The sequence below is a fragment of the Pteropus medius genome, unplaced genomic scaffold (genome assembly GCF_902729225.1).
Source record: "Pteropus medius unplaced genomic scaffold, Ma_sr-lr_union100, whole genome shotgun sequence".
Taxonomy (NCBI): domain Eukaryota; kingdom Metazoa; phylum Chordata; class Mammalia; order Chiroptera; family Pteropodidae; genus Pteropus; species Pteropus medius.
The window spans coordinates 282,512-298,477 of record NW_024344198.1 but is presented as its reverse complement, the minus strand read 5'-3'; the positions used below and the strand labels follow the sequence as shown (position 1 = coordinate 298,477).

Genomic DNA, 15,966 nt, shown 5'->3' with positions numbered 1-15,966 from the left:
CAATGGGCTTTAAGCCGACCGCGAGCTCCAGCTGCAGACCGCCTCCCCGCCGGTCCCCGCCGAGCATCATCTGCAGCCCCGCCGCGCGCGCACGGGGCGTGGTCCGCGGATCGACAGCGCAGGCCCCGCCCCCGACCCCGCACCGTCCCTAGGGCTACGCCGGAAGCGCGCGGCGGCCCAGAGTCCGCGCCGCCGGCTCCACGACTTTGGTTCCAACTCCGACGAGAGCCGGAAGTGCGGCCTGGAGGCAGCGGCTCATCTCCATAGGAACGCCGGAAGTGTGCTTCCATCTAGCGCTTCCGAGAGCCGCAGCAGCTGCAGATTTCGGTTCCGCCATCGTGGGGGCCCGGAAGTGCGGCCTTGGCGGTGGTAAGCCGGAGGCGGCCACAGCCCGGCTTGGTGCCTGAGGAAGAGCCAGAGGTGGGGTCGGGCTGGCATCCCCCTGCCGCAGGGCTGGCGGGGAGGCTAGCGCGTGCCGGGGTGGGGCGCCCGCGCTAGGCTTGGAGCGCACGTTGCGGATGTGAGGGGGCGCTGCAGGATGGGGGCGCGGCGCAGGCCAGGGATCGAACGCGGGCTGCTGCTGATGCAGCCGGCTTGGGTCAGTGAGGGGCTGTGGGCTCAGGGTAGGGCGCGCGCAATGGTGCAGCGTGCGGAAGAGGGTGCCCGGAGCAAGGCGTATGGCGTGGGCAAAGGCGCGGCGGCGAGCATGCGGCGCGTCCCCGGGAGGTGGGTCTAGGAGCCCCGTCTCCAGGTGGGCTTTTGTTCTGAGGCGCCAGGAAGGCCTTGCCGCATCTGGACGGAGGAATCGGATACTGTCGGGGAGAAGCGCGGGGGTGGATCGGAAAAGAAAGGACTCAGGCCCTGCGGGTTGATGCACAGGTTTCTGCCCCATCGCCCGAGCACGGATTTGAAGTCTTTTAGATGCTGGGCGAGTAAAGAGGAGAAGGGTGCTTGTGGCAGAGGCAAAGGCACTTGCAAAGACTTGGCTTATTTGAGGAATTGCCAAGTGTTAATTCTTGGCAGAAGTCTCTGTGCAGAGGAGGGTCCCGATCTGTTCGGTGTGAACAGGCTCCCTCTGGCTGTGGCGAGTGGAAGAGCCCGGGAGATGGGAGGACACGAGGCGGTTACTGCCCCGTCTGGGCCAGTGGTACCGGAGCTGTGGAGGTATGCCAAGCGGTCTGAGGGGTCAGATGTGGGGCATACAAGAGACGGAGGGATCTGGTCCCAGCAAAGGCGACCTAGGCATAAGGAGCTGGAGGGGGTGAGTCTGAGACCCCAGTAGACACTGAAGGTTAAGAGAGGCCTCACTCTGGAGCTGACCCTGTCTGAGCCAGATTAGGGGAGTGAGCGAAGGTCTCAGGGTACGTCCTGTGCCCCGACTCTGCTCCCTTACACTGTATGTGGCCTGGGTGCGGCATGAGCCAGGCATCTCATCCCTGTTCGGTAGAAGGCAAACAGGCCAAGCGAGCGTGGTCCCTGCTTGACAGGTGAAGCAGCGGAGCTCAGATTCCCAGTCCCCTGAGTGGTGATGACCGCTCCTTTCCCCGATGGCGGAGGGCAGGCAATGATGGGATAAGGTTACAGTTGGAAGAGAAGCATCCGGATTGCTCAGACATGCTGAACTTGAGGCCACGACTGCCCCACCTGCACTCACCCAGTCACACACGCCTGCGCAGTCCATACAAGCCCCCTCTCTGTGCCACATCCACACCCTATAGCTCTAAGGTTTGGGGCTGTGGCAAGGGCAGACCAAAAAGAAGCCTTGAGTGGAGACAGTTTGCAGCAGTCTGGGTGGGAAGTCAACCAGTTCTGGATGCCGGTCTCAGCCCTCTTCACAGGGGTGCCCCTTGGGAGGGGGACGTGGGGAAGGGTTATGGATATTGGAGTTGCGGGGAGGGTGGGTGGGTGGGCCTTGATTGAGGAAGCTGAGCTCTGGACCCTTCCCTGGGTATTAAGCAGGACTGGGGAGGTAGATCTTTGATGTGCCCAACCCTCCCTTGCTGGGGGCTGCAGAGGTGGAGGGAGCGGCAGGAATCCTGAAGTGGGGGTGAGGGAAGTCGTGCCGAGTGGCCTGTGCGTTGGGTGGAGGACTGCGAGGGTCCTTAGGGGAGGGCTGAGGTTTGTCCTTGGGCCCTGTCCTGCGACAAGGCTGAAGGGAAAGGACGCTAAGGCAGTGGAGAGGGTCCCTGGCCGATCTTCCCCAACAACTCTCCTTCCTCTGGTGTAGATGGCGGCGGCGGAGGCGGTGCACCACATCCACCTGCAGAACTTCTCGCGTTCGCTGCTTGAGACCCTCAATGGGCAGCGGCTGGGCGGGCACTTCTGCGACGTGACCGTGCGCATCCGCGAGGCTTCGCTGCGTGCGCATCGCTGCGTGCTGGCCGCCGGCTCGCCCTTCTTCCAAGACAAGTTGCTGCTGGGCCACTCCGAGATCCGCGTGCCGCCGGTGGTGCCCGCCCAGACCGTGCGCCAGCTCGTCGAGTTCCTCTACAGCGGCTCGCTCGTGGTGGCGCAGGGCGAGGCGCTGCAGGTGCTTACGGCCGCGTCCGTGCTTCGCATCCAGACGGTCATAGACGAGTGCACGCAGATCATTGCCCGCGCCCGCGCCCCCGCCTCCGCCCCGGGTGCCTCCGCGCCCCCGCCCCTGCCCACGCCCGTGCCCCCGCCACTCGCGCCCGCGCAGCTGCGCCACCGCCTGCGCCACTTGCTGGCCGCTCGCCCCCTGGGCCATCCCGGTGCTGCACATAGCCGCAAGCAGCGCCAGCCGGCACGCCTGCAGCTGCCTGCGCCCCCCGCGCCCCTCAAAACAGAGGGATCGGACGCCGACCTCGTGGCGCCCGCGGCCCCAGAAGACGGCGGTGACGACGACGACGACGAGACCGATGACGACACCGACGGTGAGGACGGCGAAGGCGGCGGCCCGGGCGAGGGCCAGGCGCCCCCTCCCTTCCCCGACTGTGCCGCCGGCTTCCTCACCGCCGCCGCCGACGGCGCGCGCGAAGAGCCGCCTGCGCCCGCCGGGCTTTCTGACTACGGCGGCGCGGGGAGGGACTTCCTTCGGGGGCCTTCAGCGGCCGAGGACGTGTTCCCCGACAGCTACGTCCCCGCGTGGCAGGAGGAAGACGGCACGGCCGCCGAAGGCTGCCCTGCCGAGGTCCCGGTCCCGCCGGACTGCGTCCTCTCTGGACCCCGCCCGCCTGGCGTGAAGACCCCGGGGCCGTCCGTCGCGCTCTTCCCTTTCCATCTGGGCGCTCCGGGGCCGCCACCGGCGCAGCCCCCTCCCGCGCCCTCCGGGCCGGTCTCTGCGCCCCCGCCCTCCTTCTACCCGGCGCTCCAGCCGGACGCCGCCCCCAGCGCGCCTCTGGGGGAAGCCCCTGCCCCGCCGGCCGCTCCTGCCACCGCCCCTGCGGCCACCCCTGTGCGCGCCCCGGGTTCCGAGCCACCCGCCTATGAGTGCAGTCACTGCCGCAAGACGTTCAGCTCACGGAAAAACTACACCAAGCACATGTTCATCCACTCCGGTGAGCCAGGGTGGGTCTCAGCCCCTGGGTCATTGGAGAGCCAAACCTGAGGCAGGCTTGGGCACTGGGCAAGGGCGGTGACCTCTGGGGACCCTGGAAATTGAGCCCGAAGTGCGAAGTCTGCGGGCAGCACTCCTGCCCTTCGCCTACCTCGAGGTTTTTTTGTTTGTTTGTTTTGGTTTTTTTTTTATAGTGGGGGAGGAGGGCATCCTAAGGGGGAAGTTGTAGAGCGGGCACCTACCCAGAGCCTTTAGTCACCCCTGTGGAGCCTGAGGTGGGCAGGAGGGATGCAGCCTTGTCAGGGAGCGTGGCCAGTTTGCAAAGCTGTGCCGAAGGGACCCTCTTGGGTCTACAAGGATGTCAGCGGTGACCGGAACTGGGTGCAGAAGAGAGTGGGTTCGCTGTCCTTGGGAAAGCACGGGAAGCCAGCAGAGAGGTGCCCTGATCAGGGCTGGAGGAGAGAAGTGGGGCTCCTCGAGGCGGGTGGGGACATCTGCATGTCAGGGAGGCAGCTCAGCAGCCGCTGCGGGAGAAGCAGAGTGTGTGAGTGGCGGCTGGGGATTGTGGAGGGAGGGGCAGAGGTGATGGCTGGCAGGTCATGGGTTTGGCCCTGAGAGTGTGTGTGTGTGTCCCACATGGGGGAGGGGGAGGTGCTCAGGGACTGAGGTGAAGGACGGGTATGGAATGCCAGAGGCCAGGCTGGATGTTAAGCAAATATTTGGCTGGAAGGCCATGGGAGTGGAGTGGGGAGTCTGCTGGACCAGAGAGCTACAATTTCACTGGAAATGGTGGGCAGGGCATCAGCGTTCTGAGATGGGACGTGACGTCCATGTGATTTACAGTTTAACATCTCTGTCTGGCGGCCTTGGGGACAAAGGAAAGAGGGCAGGGACCCCAAGGTAGTACCAGCCAAAATTTCCCAGCTTTGTGGGGCCTTAGCGGGGTGCCAGGCCGGGTTGGTTTGGGAGAGCCCCCTCCCAGGACCCGCCTTGCGCCATCTGCCTCTGTGCTGTGACAGGCTTTTGTTAACACCTGTGACTCTCGGGGCCAACACAGCCCTCTGCCCCTTCTCGGATCCGGAGTGAGGAGCAGCCCGCTCCTTCCCCTGGGGTCATTGGAGTGGCCAGCAGGCAGGGGTTCTGACTCTGGCAGACCAGGGCCGAGTAGACCGGGTCTCCCATTGTACAGGTGCTGAGCCTGGCCGGGCTGTCCCTAGCGCGGCGGCCAGTGACTGGAGTTCAGGATGTTCTTTGGGCACTGCAAGGATCAGGGCAGGGAGGTCCCTGGATGAGGGGGGAGACCCGAGTGGTCAGTCTCGATGGGCAACGATGTCCCATATCCGCAGGGATCCGTACCGAGAGAGGGTACCTGTTAGAGTTGGGGGACCCCGACAGTCAGTGGTCTTCTGGTGTGAATGTAAGGGTCTGAGAGAGGAATGGACAGGACACACCAGCCCATGTGTGGGGATCCCCGTTGGGCAGTAAGGTCAGGGAACGGAGGGAGTGTCCCTTCGCGCAAGGGATTCTGGATTGAGAGTTGGCCCAGGAAGGGAAGAGGGTCCCCGCCCGGCTGACCGTGCGTGCGCGGCCTGCCCTGTCGCCCGCAGGCGAGAAGCCCCACCAGTGCGCCGTGTGCTGGCGATCTTTCTCGCTGCGCGACTACCTGCTCAAGCATATGGTCACGCACACGGGCGTGCGCGCCTTCCAGTGCGCCGTCTGCGCCAAGCGCTTCACGCAGAAGAGCTCGCTCAACGTGCACATGCGCACACACCGGCCGGAGCGCGCGCCCTGCCCCGCCTGCGGCAAGGTCTTCTCGCACCGCGCGCTGCTGGAGCGCCACCTGGCCGCGCACCCTGCGCCCTGATCCTCGCCTGGGCCTGGCCACGCCCACCGAGTGGTTTGGCCGTGCCTCCGCCGCCGGCCACACCGACTGCAGGACCGGTAACCTCCCGGGGCACACTGCCAAGGCACCTTGACCACGTTTCCGCCACCAGACCGCGCTCTCCCCCGAGCACAGGCCCTTCCCCTGCTTCCACCCTCTTCCCCACTGACCAGGGACCCAACCCGCCTTACTCCTCCTCCGCGGGCCCTCCATGTCGTGGCGGGCCGGGGCCGGTGGCAGTCAGGGACACAGCCAGCTCTGAGAACTGGATCATCTCCAGCCTGAACTGGGCACTCAGACGTGGGCGGGACCCAGGATTCCTGGCTCCAACTCCGTTTTGTGACCTGCCTCTTCTCGTTTGTGGGGTGGGGTCTAGGGCTATTTCTCTACCCAGTGTCAGGCTGGGGGAGACCCTGCACCCCAACCCGAGCTACCCCTTCCTCACCTGGCTCCTAAGGGGTCTCAGATGGATCCATCGTGGACTGGGACTGGACCTTGGGACCCTTGCTTTGTAATAAAGGACTGTGGCTCATGGGGCCCAAACCCATGCATTGCTGCCTCACAGACTGGCTGTGGACACTGGGGCTCAGCGCCCTTGCCCCTGGTCAGCATCCCTGACTCCCCATCTTGGGCAAAGACAGGACTGGCCACTTAGTCATCTCGTGCCTCCACTCCCAGGGCAAGAGTGGGGTGCGCATACGAGAGGTGCTTGAGTCCTAGAGTCCCAGGTCCTGTGGGGAGGGGTAGAGCCAGCCCCCTATGAGATGAATCTCAGAGGGGGCCCTGTGTGGGACCCCACCCTAATGACAGTTGCAACTGTCCCAGATGTAGATTTTGGGGCCTCTCCCCTCAGATCTTCCAAGTCCTTTGTGAGTTGCTCTCACCTGTTCTGGTGGGCATAATTGTCGAGCTCCTTACTTTTGGGGGGCCCAGGATGTCTTTGGGGCCAGGCTGCCATGAGGGGATCTGAGCCCCAGGATACCTGTACTAGAGGGCTGGGCTAGGGTGGTGGGGTGTGGCAGCCAGGACCCTCGGACTGCCCACTGGATGGCTGAAGACAGCGTGCCCCCATGGCAGCTGATGTCTCAGGGTGCTGCATCTGGCTGCCACCCCATTGTGACTGTAACCCTGAGAACCCTGCCCTCATGGTTGGGGCGGATCCAGGGACATGGAGCCTGGAGGGAGGTGCCCTAACACAACCCCAATGGCAGCCCCTCTCTGAAGCCGCCACCCCCACCCCCCCCACGACTCCCAGAGGTGAGGGGTCTCGCCATGCAGAGTTCCAGCAGAGTTCAGCCTCCTGAACCCCAAGGACAGCCCCCTCCAATGCCAGGGGTGCCACAGGGTCAGCACACAGGGGTGGGGGTCAGAACTGGGTTTGAATTCCGACACTGCATTTATTCCTTTCAGTATTTCCTGAGCACCTGTTGTATACCTGACTAGAGGCTCAGTCCAGGCAAGCCGTGTCTTCCCCTCGGATTAAGTGGGTGTCACAAGAGAACCTCTAGGTGAGGTGTGAAGAGCAGCAGGCGGTGCTTGGAGCTGCCTTGCCTCGCTCGCGAACCGCTTCTGCCTGTGGCCTGTTCCCCCATGCCTGGTTCACAGCAGGTGTCCACAGAGGCAGAGGGGCCAGTGCCACGGGAGGACCAGGGAGGGCTAAACAGACAGGTGGCGTTAAGAAGGGCTGGAGGCAGAGTGTTGGGGGACTCAGTGAATAAAGCAAAAGGATTAAGAAGCACAGATCGGCACTTACAGAATAGTCACAGGATGTAGAGTACAGCACGGGGAATAATATAGTAATACGGTAATAACCATGCATAGTGCCAGGTGGGCGCTGGACTTTAAGGGTGACCACCTGGTCAGTTATATAAATGACTAACTACTGCCGTACACGGGAAACCGGTATACCGACTGTCACTCGTAATCGAAAGTGGAGAGGCTGGAGGCAGAGTTCTGGGACCGGGAGCGCACTATTTGGCGGCCGGGCCGCTTCCAGGGGCGGAGCAGGAGGTGGAGTCCGGACCGTCCTTGCAGAGATGAGCTTTGAGCAAACACTCATCTGAGGACTGAGCGGGTGCTATGGACCGCAGGCTGCGACTCGCCATGTTGGTGCTGCTGCTGTTGCTGCTGTGCGGCCTGGGGCAGCCCACGTGGCCCGCGGCTGTAGCTGTGCCCCTGCGCTGGCTCCTGGGGGACCCCGCCTGCGATGCGCTGCTCGACCTGGCGGTGCTGGCGCGGTCCTGGCTCGACCCCTGGATGCCCCACTGGCTGAGTCTGGTGGCCGTGGCCCTCACGCTGGCTCTGCTGCCCGTGCGGCTCCCCCCGGGGCTGCGCTGGCTGCCCGCCGACGTGGCCTTCGTCGTCAAGATCCTCCGCGTGGGCCTGGACGTCTCGGTGCGCTTGAGCCGCAAGCCGCCCGACACCTTTGTGGATGCTTTTGAGCGGCTAGCGCGGGCGCAGCCGGGCCGCGCGTCCTTGGTGTGCACGGGACCGGCGGGCCGCTCATTCACCTACGGGGAGCTGGATGCCCAGGCCTGCCGGGCGGCGTGGGCCCTGAAGGCAGAGCTGGGCCGCCCCGCGGCTCTGGGTACCAGGGAGCCTGCCGCCCTCCTGGCGCTGGCCCCGGTTCCCGCCCTGGAGCTGTGGCTGGGGCTGGCCAAGCTGGGCTGCCCAGTGGCGTGGATCAATCCGCACAGCCGCGGGGCGCCCCTGGCTCACTCGGTGCTGAGCTCTGGGGCCCGGGTGCTGGTGGTGGACCCAGGTGAGGACCCCGGACGCCAGTGGGGCAGGGGACAGATGTAGAGGACTGCCGTTCAGAGGATCCTGGTGGGGGCCGGGCAGCGAGCGCCTTCCTCCCCAGCCGTCCCCGCAGGTAGTAGAACTTAGCGGCTGGAAGGTAATTTTAGGTGCACCACAGTTTTGTTTTCTTCTCCACCATGGCTATTTCAATCCCCCCGTCCCCCCCCAAAAAAAAAATACTAATTGTGGGGTTCTTTGCCGAAGAGCTGCTGCGTTGCGGCTGGCAGCAGGCTCCTCTCCCTCATCTTTGGGTCTCCGGTCTCCCCTGGGGACCTCACCGGGGGGCCCTGCCTCGGCTTTTCCTCTACCTGTCTCTGCAGACCTCCGGGAGAACCTGGAGGAGGTCCTTCCCAAGCTGCAGGCAGAAAACATCCGCTGCTTCTACCTCAGCCGGTCCTCACCCACGCCGGGGGTGCAGGCTCTGGGGGCCGCCCTCGAGGTTGCGCCTCGGGATCCCGTGCCCGCCTACCTGCGCGCTGGGATCACACCGCGGAGCCCTGCCCTGTTCATCTACACCTCAGGGACCACTGGTGAGGGCACCCGGCCTCCCTAGCCCCCACCTCTGAACCCTCATGCTCACCTGACCCCAAGCCTGACCTGTGCCTCAAACTGGACCTCTGAACCCAGTCTGAGCTTTGATTGAGACATCTGGCCCCACGAGATTTGAGTGGTCAGTGCCAGAATCCTGCCTCTTCATTGCAAACAGCCACTGACACCCTAACTGACGTCTAGGGTTCAGCCTCGGAACCCCTAACCCACTTTGACCTCCTTAAATCTACTCACAAATCCCCATACTCGAGCACCTTCTGAGGACCCTGCGGACCTGAACTCAATGCGGACCCACGGTCGGGGCTGGTCCCTCACGCTGCTGTTCCGCTCCCCGACCCTTGCTGATTTTTCATCCTCCAGGGCTCCCGAAGCCGGCCATCCTCACGCATGAACGGGTGCTACAGATGTGCAGCATGCTGTCCATGAGTGGGGTCACAGCTGATGACGTGGTCTACACCGTCTTGCCTCTGTACCATGTGATGGGGCTTGTCCTTGGGGTCCTCAGCTGCCTGCAGCTTGGTAAGCCCTTCCCTGAGGACCCCTCCAACCCATGAGGCTGCCAGACTGGATATCAGGGTGGGGCTGTCGGGGTATCAAGGTTACAAGGCCTCACGGGTTACCCAGCACCCTGGCTTCTTACCTTTGATGAGAGACGCACAGCAGAGAGCCCCGGGAACTTCCTGAACAGAGGCTGGGATACCCAGAGAGTCCCTAGTGGCTGTGTCGTGGTCAGGAGGTGACAAGAGCTGGTGAGAGCAGTCACTCATAGGAGCTCTTGTCCCAGGAGGAGCCAGTGGGAGAATGCTCACCGAGCGTTCCATCAGGCCGCCTCCCTGAACACCCGAATAGGACTCCACATGGGGACCTCGCCACAGTCTGTTTTTTTTTTCCTTCAAAGTTTTATCATGAAAATTTCGAAACACATAGAAATTTCTAAATGTTCCCACATGAATCCTCATGTACGCGCCACCCAGCTTCAGCCACCGTCAGCATTTTACTGGATTTGTTTCCTTTATCATCTCCCCGCTTGCTCTCGGTTCGTTTTTAAAAAAATTTTTTTTTAGATGAGGCAACCTCTGGTTGACCTCACAGATTGCAAGGACCTTGTCAGCTTACAATCCCCTATTATTATTTTTTATTTTTATTTTTTACACCTACAGCACCAGGTCTTCCTAGGTGGTCTCCCATCCAAGTACTCACCAGGCCCCACCCTGCTTAGCTTCCGAGATCAGACGGGATCGGGCTCGTTCAGGGTGGCGTGGCCGTAGACTCGCCTGCCTTTTTAACTCTCATATTTCATTCGAAGATTTTTCTTATCAAGGACAATTTAAAACATACACAAAAGTAGAACAAATAGTTTGACGAAGTCCCGCCTGTCTTTACCCGGCCTCAATTGTTCACGTGTTGCCAATTTTATTTACTGTGTCCTCTCTTTCTGGATGATTTTACATCAAATCCTAGACACTGTATCGTTTTGCTTGTAACTATTGCAGTATGTGTCTCTAACCCATGAGGACTGAAATGAACAGTGACTCTTCTCTGTCCCCCGTGCCATGCTCTACACATTCAGAGAAACTTCTCTAGTAACAAATTATAGAAATGATCCCTGAAAATATAGTCTTGGAACAGTAACTCTTTAGTATCATCTGATGTGCACTTCATGTTCGAATCTCCCCAATTATCTAATTGTCTTTTTACAGTTAGTTTCTGCCTCTCTTTCCCTGGGTTTCCTGTTTGACTGGAAATAGTCCGTCTAGAGATGTTGTTAGAGTCAGTTCAATTATTCTTGGCAAGAACCTCGCTGTGGTGTATTGTGCTTCCTAATTCATTGCATTGGAGGCAGCTCACGACTGACATCCTACCTAAGAGAGGCTATGATGAATTGCAGAGCTTTAATTGGAAAACTCCCTATCAATCTTTTCCTTGGTTTTCCTAGATCTCGGAGAACTGTCTTGAATCAGGTGTTTCATTAGGGGTTGCAAACAAAGCTGTCATTTTCAAGGACTCGGCACCCATTCTCACAGGCAGGGCATTATATTTTTACCTCCCTGTCAAACATACAGCCTCAAAGAAGACACAGACTTGCCACTCACCAAGGACATGAACAATTGTCCCTTTGGGTAAGGGATATTTTGCTTGCAGGGTTTTGTTGAGGATTGGGGTTAAGGAGAGTGTCTTCCACAGAGCCCGGTATACGGGAGGGGATCAAAAAAGAAGGGATCAATTTCCTGGAGTGAATGTAGTGGCCCCTAAAATTAATCAATCCACGTGTTCATCCTTCAGAACATCCATCCATCCATTCACTCACCTTTCCATCTACCTACCCCACCTATCCATCTGCTCAGCTAAACTTTCATAAAACATTTATCATACTCGAGAGAATTAATATCCGCAGCCCCTAATTAGCAGTGTTCACTTCGTACCAAGCACTGAGCTCTCCACACGTTTGGAGACAGGATTCAACCCCAGGCCTGCATGTGCTTGTCTCATGAAGGCCATCCTGACCAGGCCAGGAACCCAGAGAGGAGACCAATATCATCTCATACTTCAAGGGGCTACGGCCAGGTGTTCAAAGCAGCTTTTTGCAGTGTCATGGCAGCATGACCTGAAACCCTTTCCTCTCTTCCCTCCCAGGAGCCACCTGTGTCTTGGCCCCTAAGTTCTCTACCTCCTGCTTCTGGGGTGACTGTCGGCAGCATGGTGTGACTGTGATCCAGTATGTGGGCGAGGTCCTGCGGTACCTGTGTAACGCTCCTCAGGTGAGGGGCTGAGATTAGGGCACAAGTGAACACCGCAGGTATGAAACCCCAGCTGTCATCCCAGGTAAAAGTCTCAGGCAGATTCAAGGATAGGTCTCAAGCAAGGTCCCTCAGGTAAGACACCCTGGGCAAGAGCCACATATACTGAGTCCCATACAAGGTTTCCAGTCATGGCCTCTTTGACGATCAACTGCACTTCCTTGGGCAGGTGACTTTACCTCATTCAGCCTCAGTGTCCTCATTTGGAAAATGGGGATCATACCTCAAGGGTTTATTATGAGAAACATATGCAAAGTGCCTAGAACGGGGTGTGGCTCAGGGCCAACTCCTTAGACGTCAGCCAGCCTCATCCTTATAGAGCAATAAGGTATGGACCCCAGGGAACTGTCTCCAGACAAGGTGCCCAGGTTTCCCTCTAAATTAAGCTTCTAGGTAAGCCCTCAGGGGAAGTCTCTGGGTAACTGCCCCTAAGTATGGCCCCTAAGTAACTCCCCAGGTTATCTCCAGGTAAAGCCCCCCAAATAACCCCTCCAGGCAAAAATTTCGGGGTTTTCTATCCTTATATAAGACTCCAGATGAGGCCTCCAGTCACCCTAGATATCCCTCCTGGTAAGGCTCCCAGGTAATTCCTTCCACCCCCAGGTAACCTCTGCAGGAAACCCTCTACGCACAGATGCCAGGTAACTATTCTCAAGTAAGAACCCCAGGTAGATCCCTTAGGTATACACCATCACCTCCCAGAAGTAACTCCTCAGGTGAGGGCCCGAGATTGCCCTCCCAGGAAATGGTTCCCGGGAGCACCTGACGTCACCCCATTGTGATGTCCCTGCAGCGACAAGAGGACCGGACACATACAGTCCGCCTGGCAATGGGCAACGGACTCCGGGCAGACGTGTGGGAGACCTTCCAGCAGCGCTTTGGCCCCATTCGGATCTTAGAAATGTACGGGTCCACGGAAGGCAACGCTGGCTTCATCAACTACCCGGGGCGCCGCGGGGCCGTGGGCAAGATGAGCTGCTTCCTTCGAGTGAGTGGGTTTGGCGTGACAGTGGCCCTGTATGAGGCTGAGCCCACAGGGCCTCTGCTGACACCTCCCCACCTCCACTCAGATGCTGACCCCCTTCGAGCTTGTACAGTTTGACATGGAGGCCACGGAGCCCGTGAGGGACAAGCAAGGCTTCTGTGTGCCTGTGGGGCCAGGTATGGGGGTCGGGGTACCTTTCCCAGGTGTGGGAAGGGTGGGGACCCTGTCTCCTCCTTTGGAACAAGCCATGCAAAGCCTTGAGGTCAGTGCCCAGTGGTGGTGTTGGCAGCTCTCACCCTGTCTGGGACCCTCTGCCTCTCAGCCTCTCTCTGCTCAGCTCCCCTTCCTCATTTTCTTGCTCTGCTCTGTGTCTGGGTGTCCATTTGAATTGTTCTCTAGAGCTTTCTGTGGAAGCCCCGTCCTTCCAGGCATCAATCTCTCGTCCTCTATCTTTTCCTAGGGTCTTCCGTCCTGGCCATCCCTTGCACCCATCACCATTTGTCTCTGTCCTGGCCATCCCTGGCTGTCTGCTTCCTCTTTTTATTGGGCCCCCCATCTCTTTCTGTCTCCCTGTCCCTGTATCTCTGTCTCTCCCTCCCATTTCCCATCTCCCAGTCTCTTTGTCTGGGTCTCTTTCTCTTCACTGGCAGGGCCCTGGGTGATGGAGTCCCTCGTTGTTGGGAAGCTCCAGCGGGGGCTGCTGGGCTTCTGAGGTTCTTGCCCTTGGTTAATAATGCCCCAACTCCTGCTCCCGCCCCTAGGGGAGCCGGGGCTCCTGTTGACTCGAGTGCTTGGCCGCAGCCCTTTCCTGGGCTACCGGGGGCCCAGAGAGCTGTCGGAACGCAAGTTGGTGAGGGACGTCCGGCGCCCGGGCGACATTTACTACAACTCTGGGGATGTGCTCTCCATGGACCTCGAAGGCTTCCTCTACTTCCAAGACCGCCTCGGGGACACCTTCCGGTCCGCGTGGAGCTTCTAGGAACGGGCCTGGGAGGCGGGGCACCGGGGCTTCCCGATCCCGGAGGGAGGCGGGGCTTTCGGATTCGCAGGGGCGGGGCTTCTCAGTTCCGAAAGGGCGGAGCTGGGCAGAGCCCGAGGAGGCGGGGCTCGGTAGGCGACAGTGGGGCCTCGCCCGCGCCAGGGGCGTGGTCACACGCACGGGCTCCACCCCGCAGGTGGAAGGGCGAGAACGTGTCCACGCGGGAGGTGGAGGGCGTGTTGTCGCTGGTGGACTTCCTGCAGGAGGTGAACGTCTACGGTGTGTCCGTGCCAGGTGCGGAAGGTTCACCTGTTTAAAACCTCCAAGAGCTTGGAGGGCGGGAGTTAATCTGGTTTTACAGGTGGGCGAGCTGCTGGGGCACGGCCAGTGAACAAAGCTGGGCCAGGCAGGAGGGTCCGTGGGCTCTGCGAAGCGGGTCGGCCGAGAGTGACTGGTATGCTTCCCAGGGTGTGAGGGCAAGGTGGGCATGGCTGCTGTGCGGCTGGCCCCCGGGCAGACCTTCGACGGGCAGAGGCTGTACCAGCACGTCCGCGGTTGGCTCCCTGCCTACGCTGTCCCCCGGTTCATCCGTATCCAGGTGAGCTCAGGGTGGCCGTGGTAGGTGGGTGGGGCTTGGGTGTGGGAGTCACAGTCGGGGTTACAGCCACTGCCTCTGCAGGATGCCCTGGAGATCACCAGCACGTTCAAACTGGTAAAGTCCCAGTTGGTACGAGAGGGCTTCGATGTGGGCGTCATTGCTGACTCCTTGTTCGTGTTGGACAACCAGAACCAGGCCTTCCGGCCCCTGACGCCCGATGTATACCAGGCTGTGTGTGAGGGCACCTGGAAACTCTGACCATCTGGCCAGCCAACAGGACACCTGAAGGGGCAGGGCCCAATGTTGACCACTGTCAAAAAAAACAATGAACAGAGCCACTTTAAAATGGGGCCAGAGAAACTGCTTGCACGTCTTATACCTCCAACCTTTGGAATGTTAAAACAGGGTTAAATAACCTTTGGACTGGGACTAACACATGCTTGTGTTCCAAAGAACTGCAAAGTTAACAAGAAAGGAGATGTTATGACTACTGGTCTGATGACTACGGGACTGAAAATTTAAAACATTTAGAATTACCATCATTATGTTATGTCATCTGCACCAATAGCAATGCCTTCTTTCTATGGATGTAATTATTCCCCTTTCCTGTCTCAGAAACACCCATTGCCTTGGGCTCCTAATCGGAGCACTATTTAGGCTTCTGCCTTAATCAGTGCTTCCCAACGGGCTATTCTTTTTTTGAAATCGTCAATAAATGCTTGTTCCCTCTCCCTTTGGAAGCCTTTTATTTTATTTATTTGCTTATTTATTTTGGGGGGGAAGACTTTTTATTTTTAACGCCCCCTTCTACTTACAGTGTCACCTCCACCGTGAACCTACACAGAGTCGTCATGAATCCCAGCTGCATAGAGCAGGACCACACTGCGCTCGGCGACAAAGCAAGAATAATCTCCATGTGCACAGAGATGTCTGCGTGGGTAGAGAAACAACCGAGCCATGCAGGACCCACTGCCCTCCAGAAACCATACTTCAGGGCCTTGAGGGTCTCAATTAGCCTGGAGGAGCGGCCCTGTCTGGGCAAGGCCAGGGGTGCGGGAGGAGCCAGCAGCCTGACGGCCACTCCCGGGTGGAGAGTGCTGACTCCATCTGTTGGTCTTTTGTGGATTCTGATGGGCCTAGGTCAGCGGATATAGTCCGAGTGGCCTCAGGGTCCAGAAGGGCCGCCAGGATCTACCAGGAACAAGAGGATCCACCAGGGACACACAGATCCACCGTCCTCCAAGTCTCCGGTGCAGATCTCGCTTCCTGATCACCTACCAGACCACCTGCTCACAGCTCCATCTCCGGTCCGGCCATGCTTCACCAGGCCCCAGTGTGAGAGCAACAGGTCAGTAGGTCCTCAGAAGACCAGGAATGGAAGAGGCAAGGCCTCCCCTAGATGGAGACGTCCCCCCTCCTCGCTTCTGGCTGCAGCTAGGTCATCTCCCCCAGCCCACGTGATCCCTCTAGGTAGCCCATCCTCTGTAACCATGGTCACAGCAACCCTCAACACCACCTGCCGCTCCTGCATTTGTCAGAGGCTGCAGTGGGCTCCTTCCTTGGATGCACCTGTTTCCTGAAAGCATCGCCCACAAAAATGCCCCTTGTTTCCAGAGTAAGAAAAAGATGAGAAGGTGCTTAGTACCAGCCCCAGGTCACTGGAAGCTGCATTTCCTCACTTAGAAAAAGTGATTTTCCAGATGACTCAAGTGTGCAGGTGGGGAGTGGGCGGAATATGGTTAAGGATCCTGAGATGGGGAGATTACCACGGGTTACTAGGTGAGCCCTGATTGTAACCTCAAGGGTCCTTATATGGAGAAGGCAAGACGATCAGAGAGAGAGGGAAGCGTAACAAA

At 59.4% G+C, this 15,966-nt stretch overlaps 2 protein-coding genes, 1 non-coding gene and 1 pseudogene across 5 annotated transcripts; 2 read left to right on the top strand and 2 right to left on the bottom strand.

Annotated features, from left to right (window-relative positions):
• The first annotated feature begins 203 nt into the window (after nt 1-203).
• On the top strand, nt 204-5,953 carry ZBTB45 (zinc finger and BTB domain containing 45). 3 transcript variants are annotated; one of them, XM_039868767.1, is made up of 3 exons: nt 204-420; nt 2,228-3,521; nt 5,128-5,953. In XM_039868767.1, exons 2-3 carry the CDS (start codon nt 2,228-2,230, stop codon nt 5,382-5,384), a joined length of 1,551 nt encoding a protein of 516 aa, XP_039724701.1. In that variant the 5' UTR covers nt 204-420; the 3' UTR covers nt 5,385-5,953. The 3 variants fall into 3 exon arrangements, with proteins under 3 accessions (XP_039724701.1, XP_039724702.1, XP_039724700.1); XM_039868768.1 differs by lacking the exon at nt 204-420 and adding an exon at nt 427-751; XM_039868766.1 differs by lacking the exon at nt 204-420 and adding an exon at nt 427-1,164.
• Nucleotides 5,954-7,481: 1,528 nt separating this feature from the next.
• Nucleotides 7,482-14,844, top strand: SLC27A5 (solute carrier family 27 member 5). Its single transcript, XM_039868738.1, has 10 exons — nt 7,482-8,163; nt 8,522-8,731; nt 9,111-9,269; nt 11,385-11,509; nt 12,342-12,536; nt 12,619-12,709; nt 13,295-13,493; nt 13,709-13,806; nt 13,980-14,110; nt 14,192-14,844. The coding sequence occupies exons 1-10, from the start codon at nt 7,482-7,484 to the stop codon at nt 14,366-14,368; spliced, it is 2,067 nt and encodes a 688-aa protein (XP_039724672.1). The 3' UTR covers nt 14,369-14,844.
• On the bottom strand, nt 9,902-10,020 carry LOC120607164 (5S ribosomal RNA). The gene has a single exon (XR_005654074.1). It is a non-coding gene; the product is annotated as a 5S ribosomal RNA (ribosomal RNA).
• On the bottom strand, nt 10,298-10,372 carry LOC120607162 (uncharacterized; annotated as a pseudogene).
• Nucleotides 14,845-15,966: the final 1,122 nt, after the last annotated feature.

Excerpts from the sequence above, each read along its gene's own strand:
- ZBTB45 (XM_039868767.1), top strand. The coding sequence starts at position 2,228 with ATGGCGGCGGCGGAGGCGGTGCACCACATCCACCTGCAGAACTTCTCG. Across the intron at positions 3,522-5,127 it reads GCACATGTTCATCCACTCCG|GCGAGAAGCCCCACCAGTGC; the intron begins GTGAGCCAGGGT and ends TGTCGCCCGCAG.
- SLC27A5 (XM_039868738.1), top strand. The coding sequence starts at position 7,482 with ATGGACCGCAGGCTGCGACTCGCCATGTTGGTGCTGCTGCTGTTGCTG. Across the intron at positions 8,732-9,110 it reads CTACACCTCAGGGACCACTG|GGCTCCCGAAGCCGGCCATC; the intron begins GTGAGGGCACCC and ends TTCATCCTCCAG. Across the intron at positions 9,270-11,384 it reads CCTCAGCTGCCTGCAGCTTG|GAGCCACCTGTGTCTTGGCC; the intron begins GTAAGCCCTTCC and ends CTTCCCTCCCAG.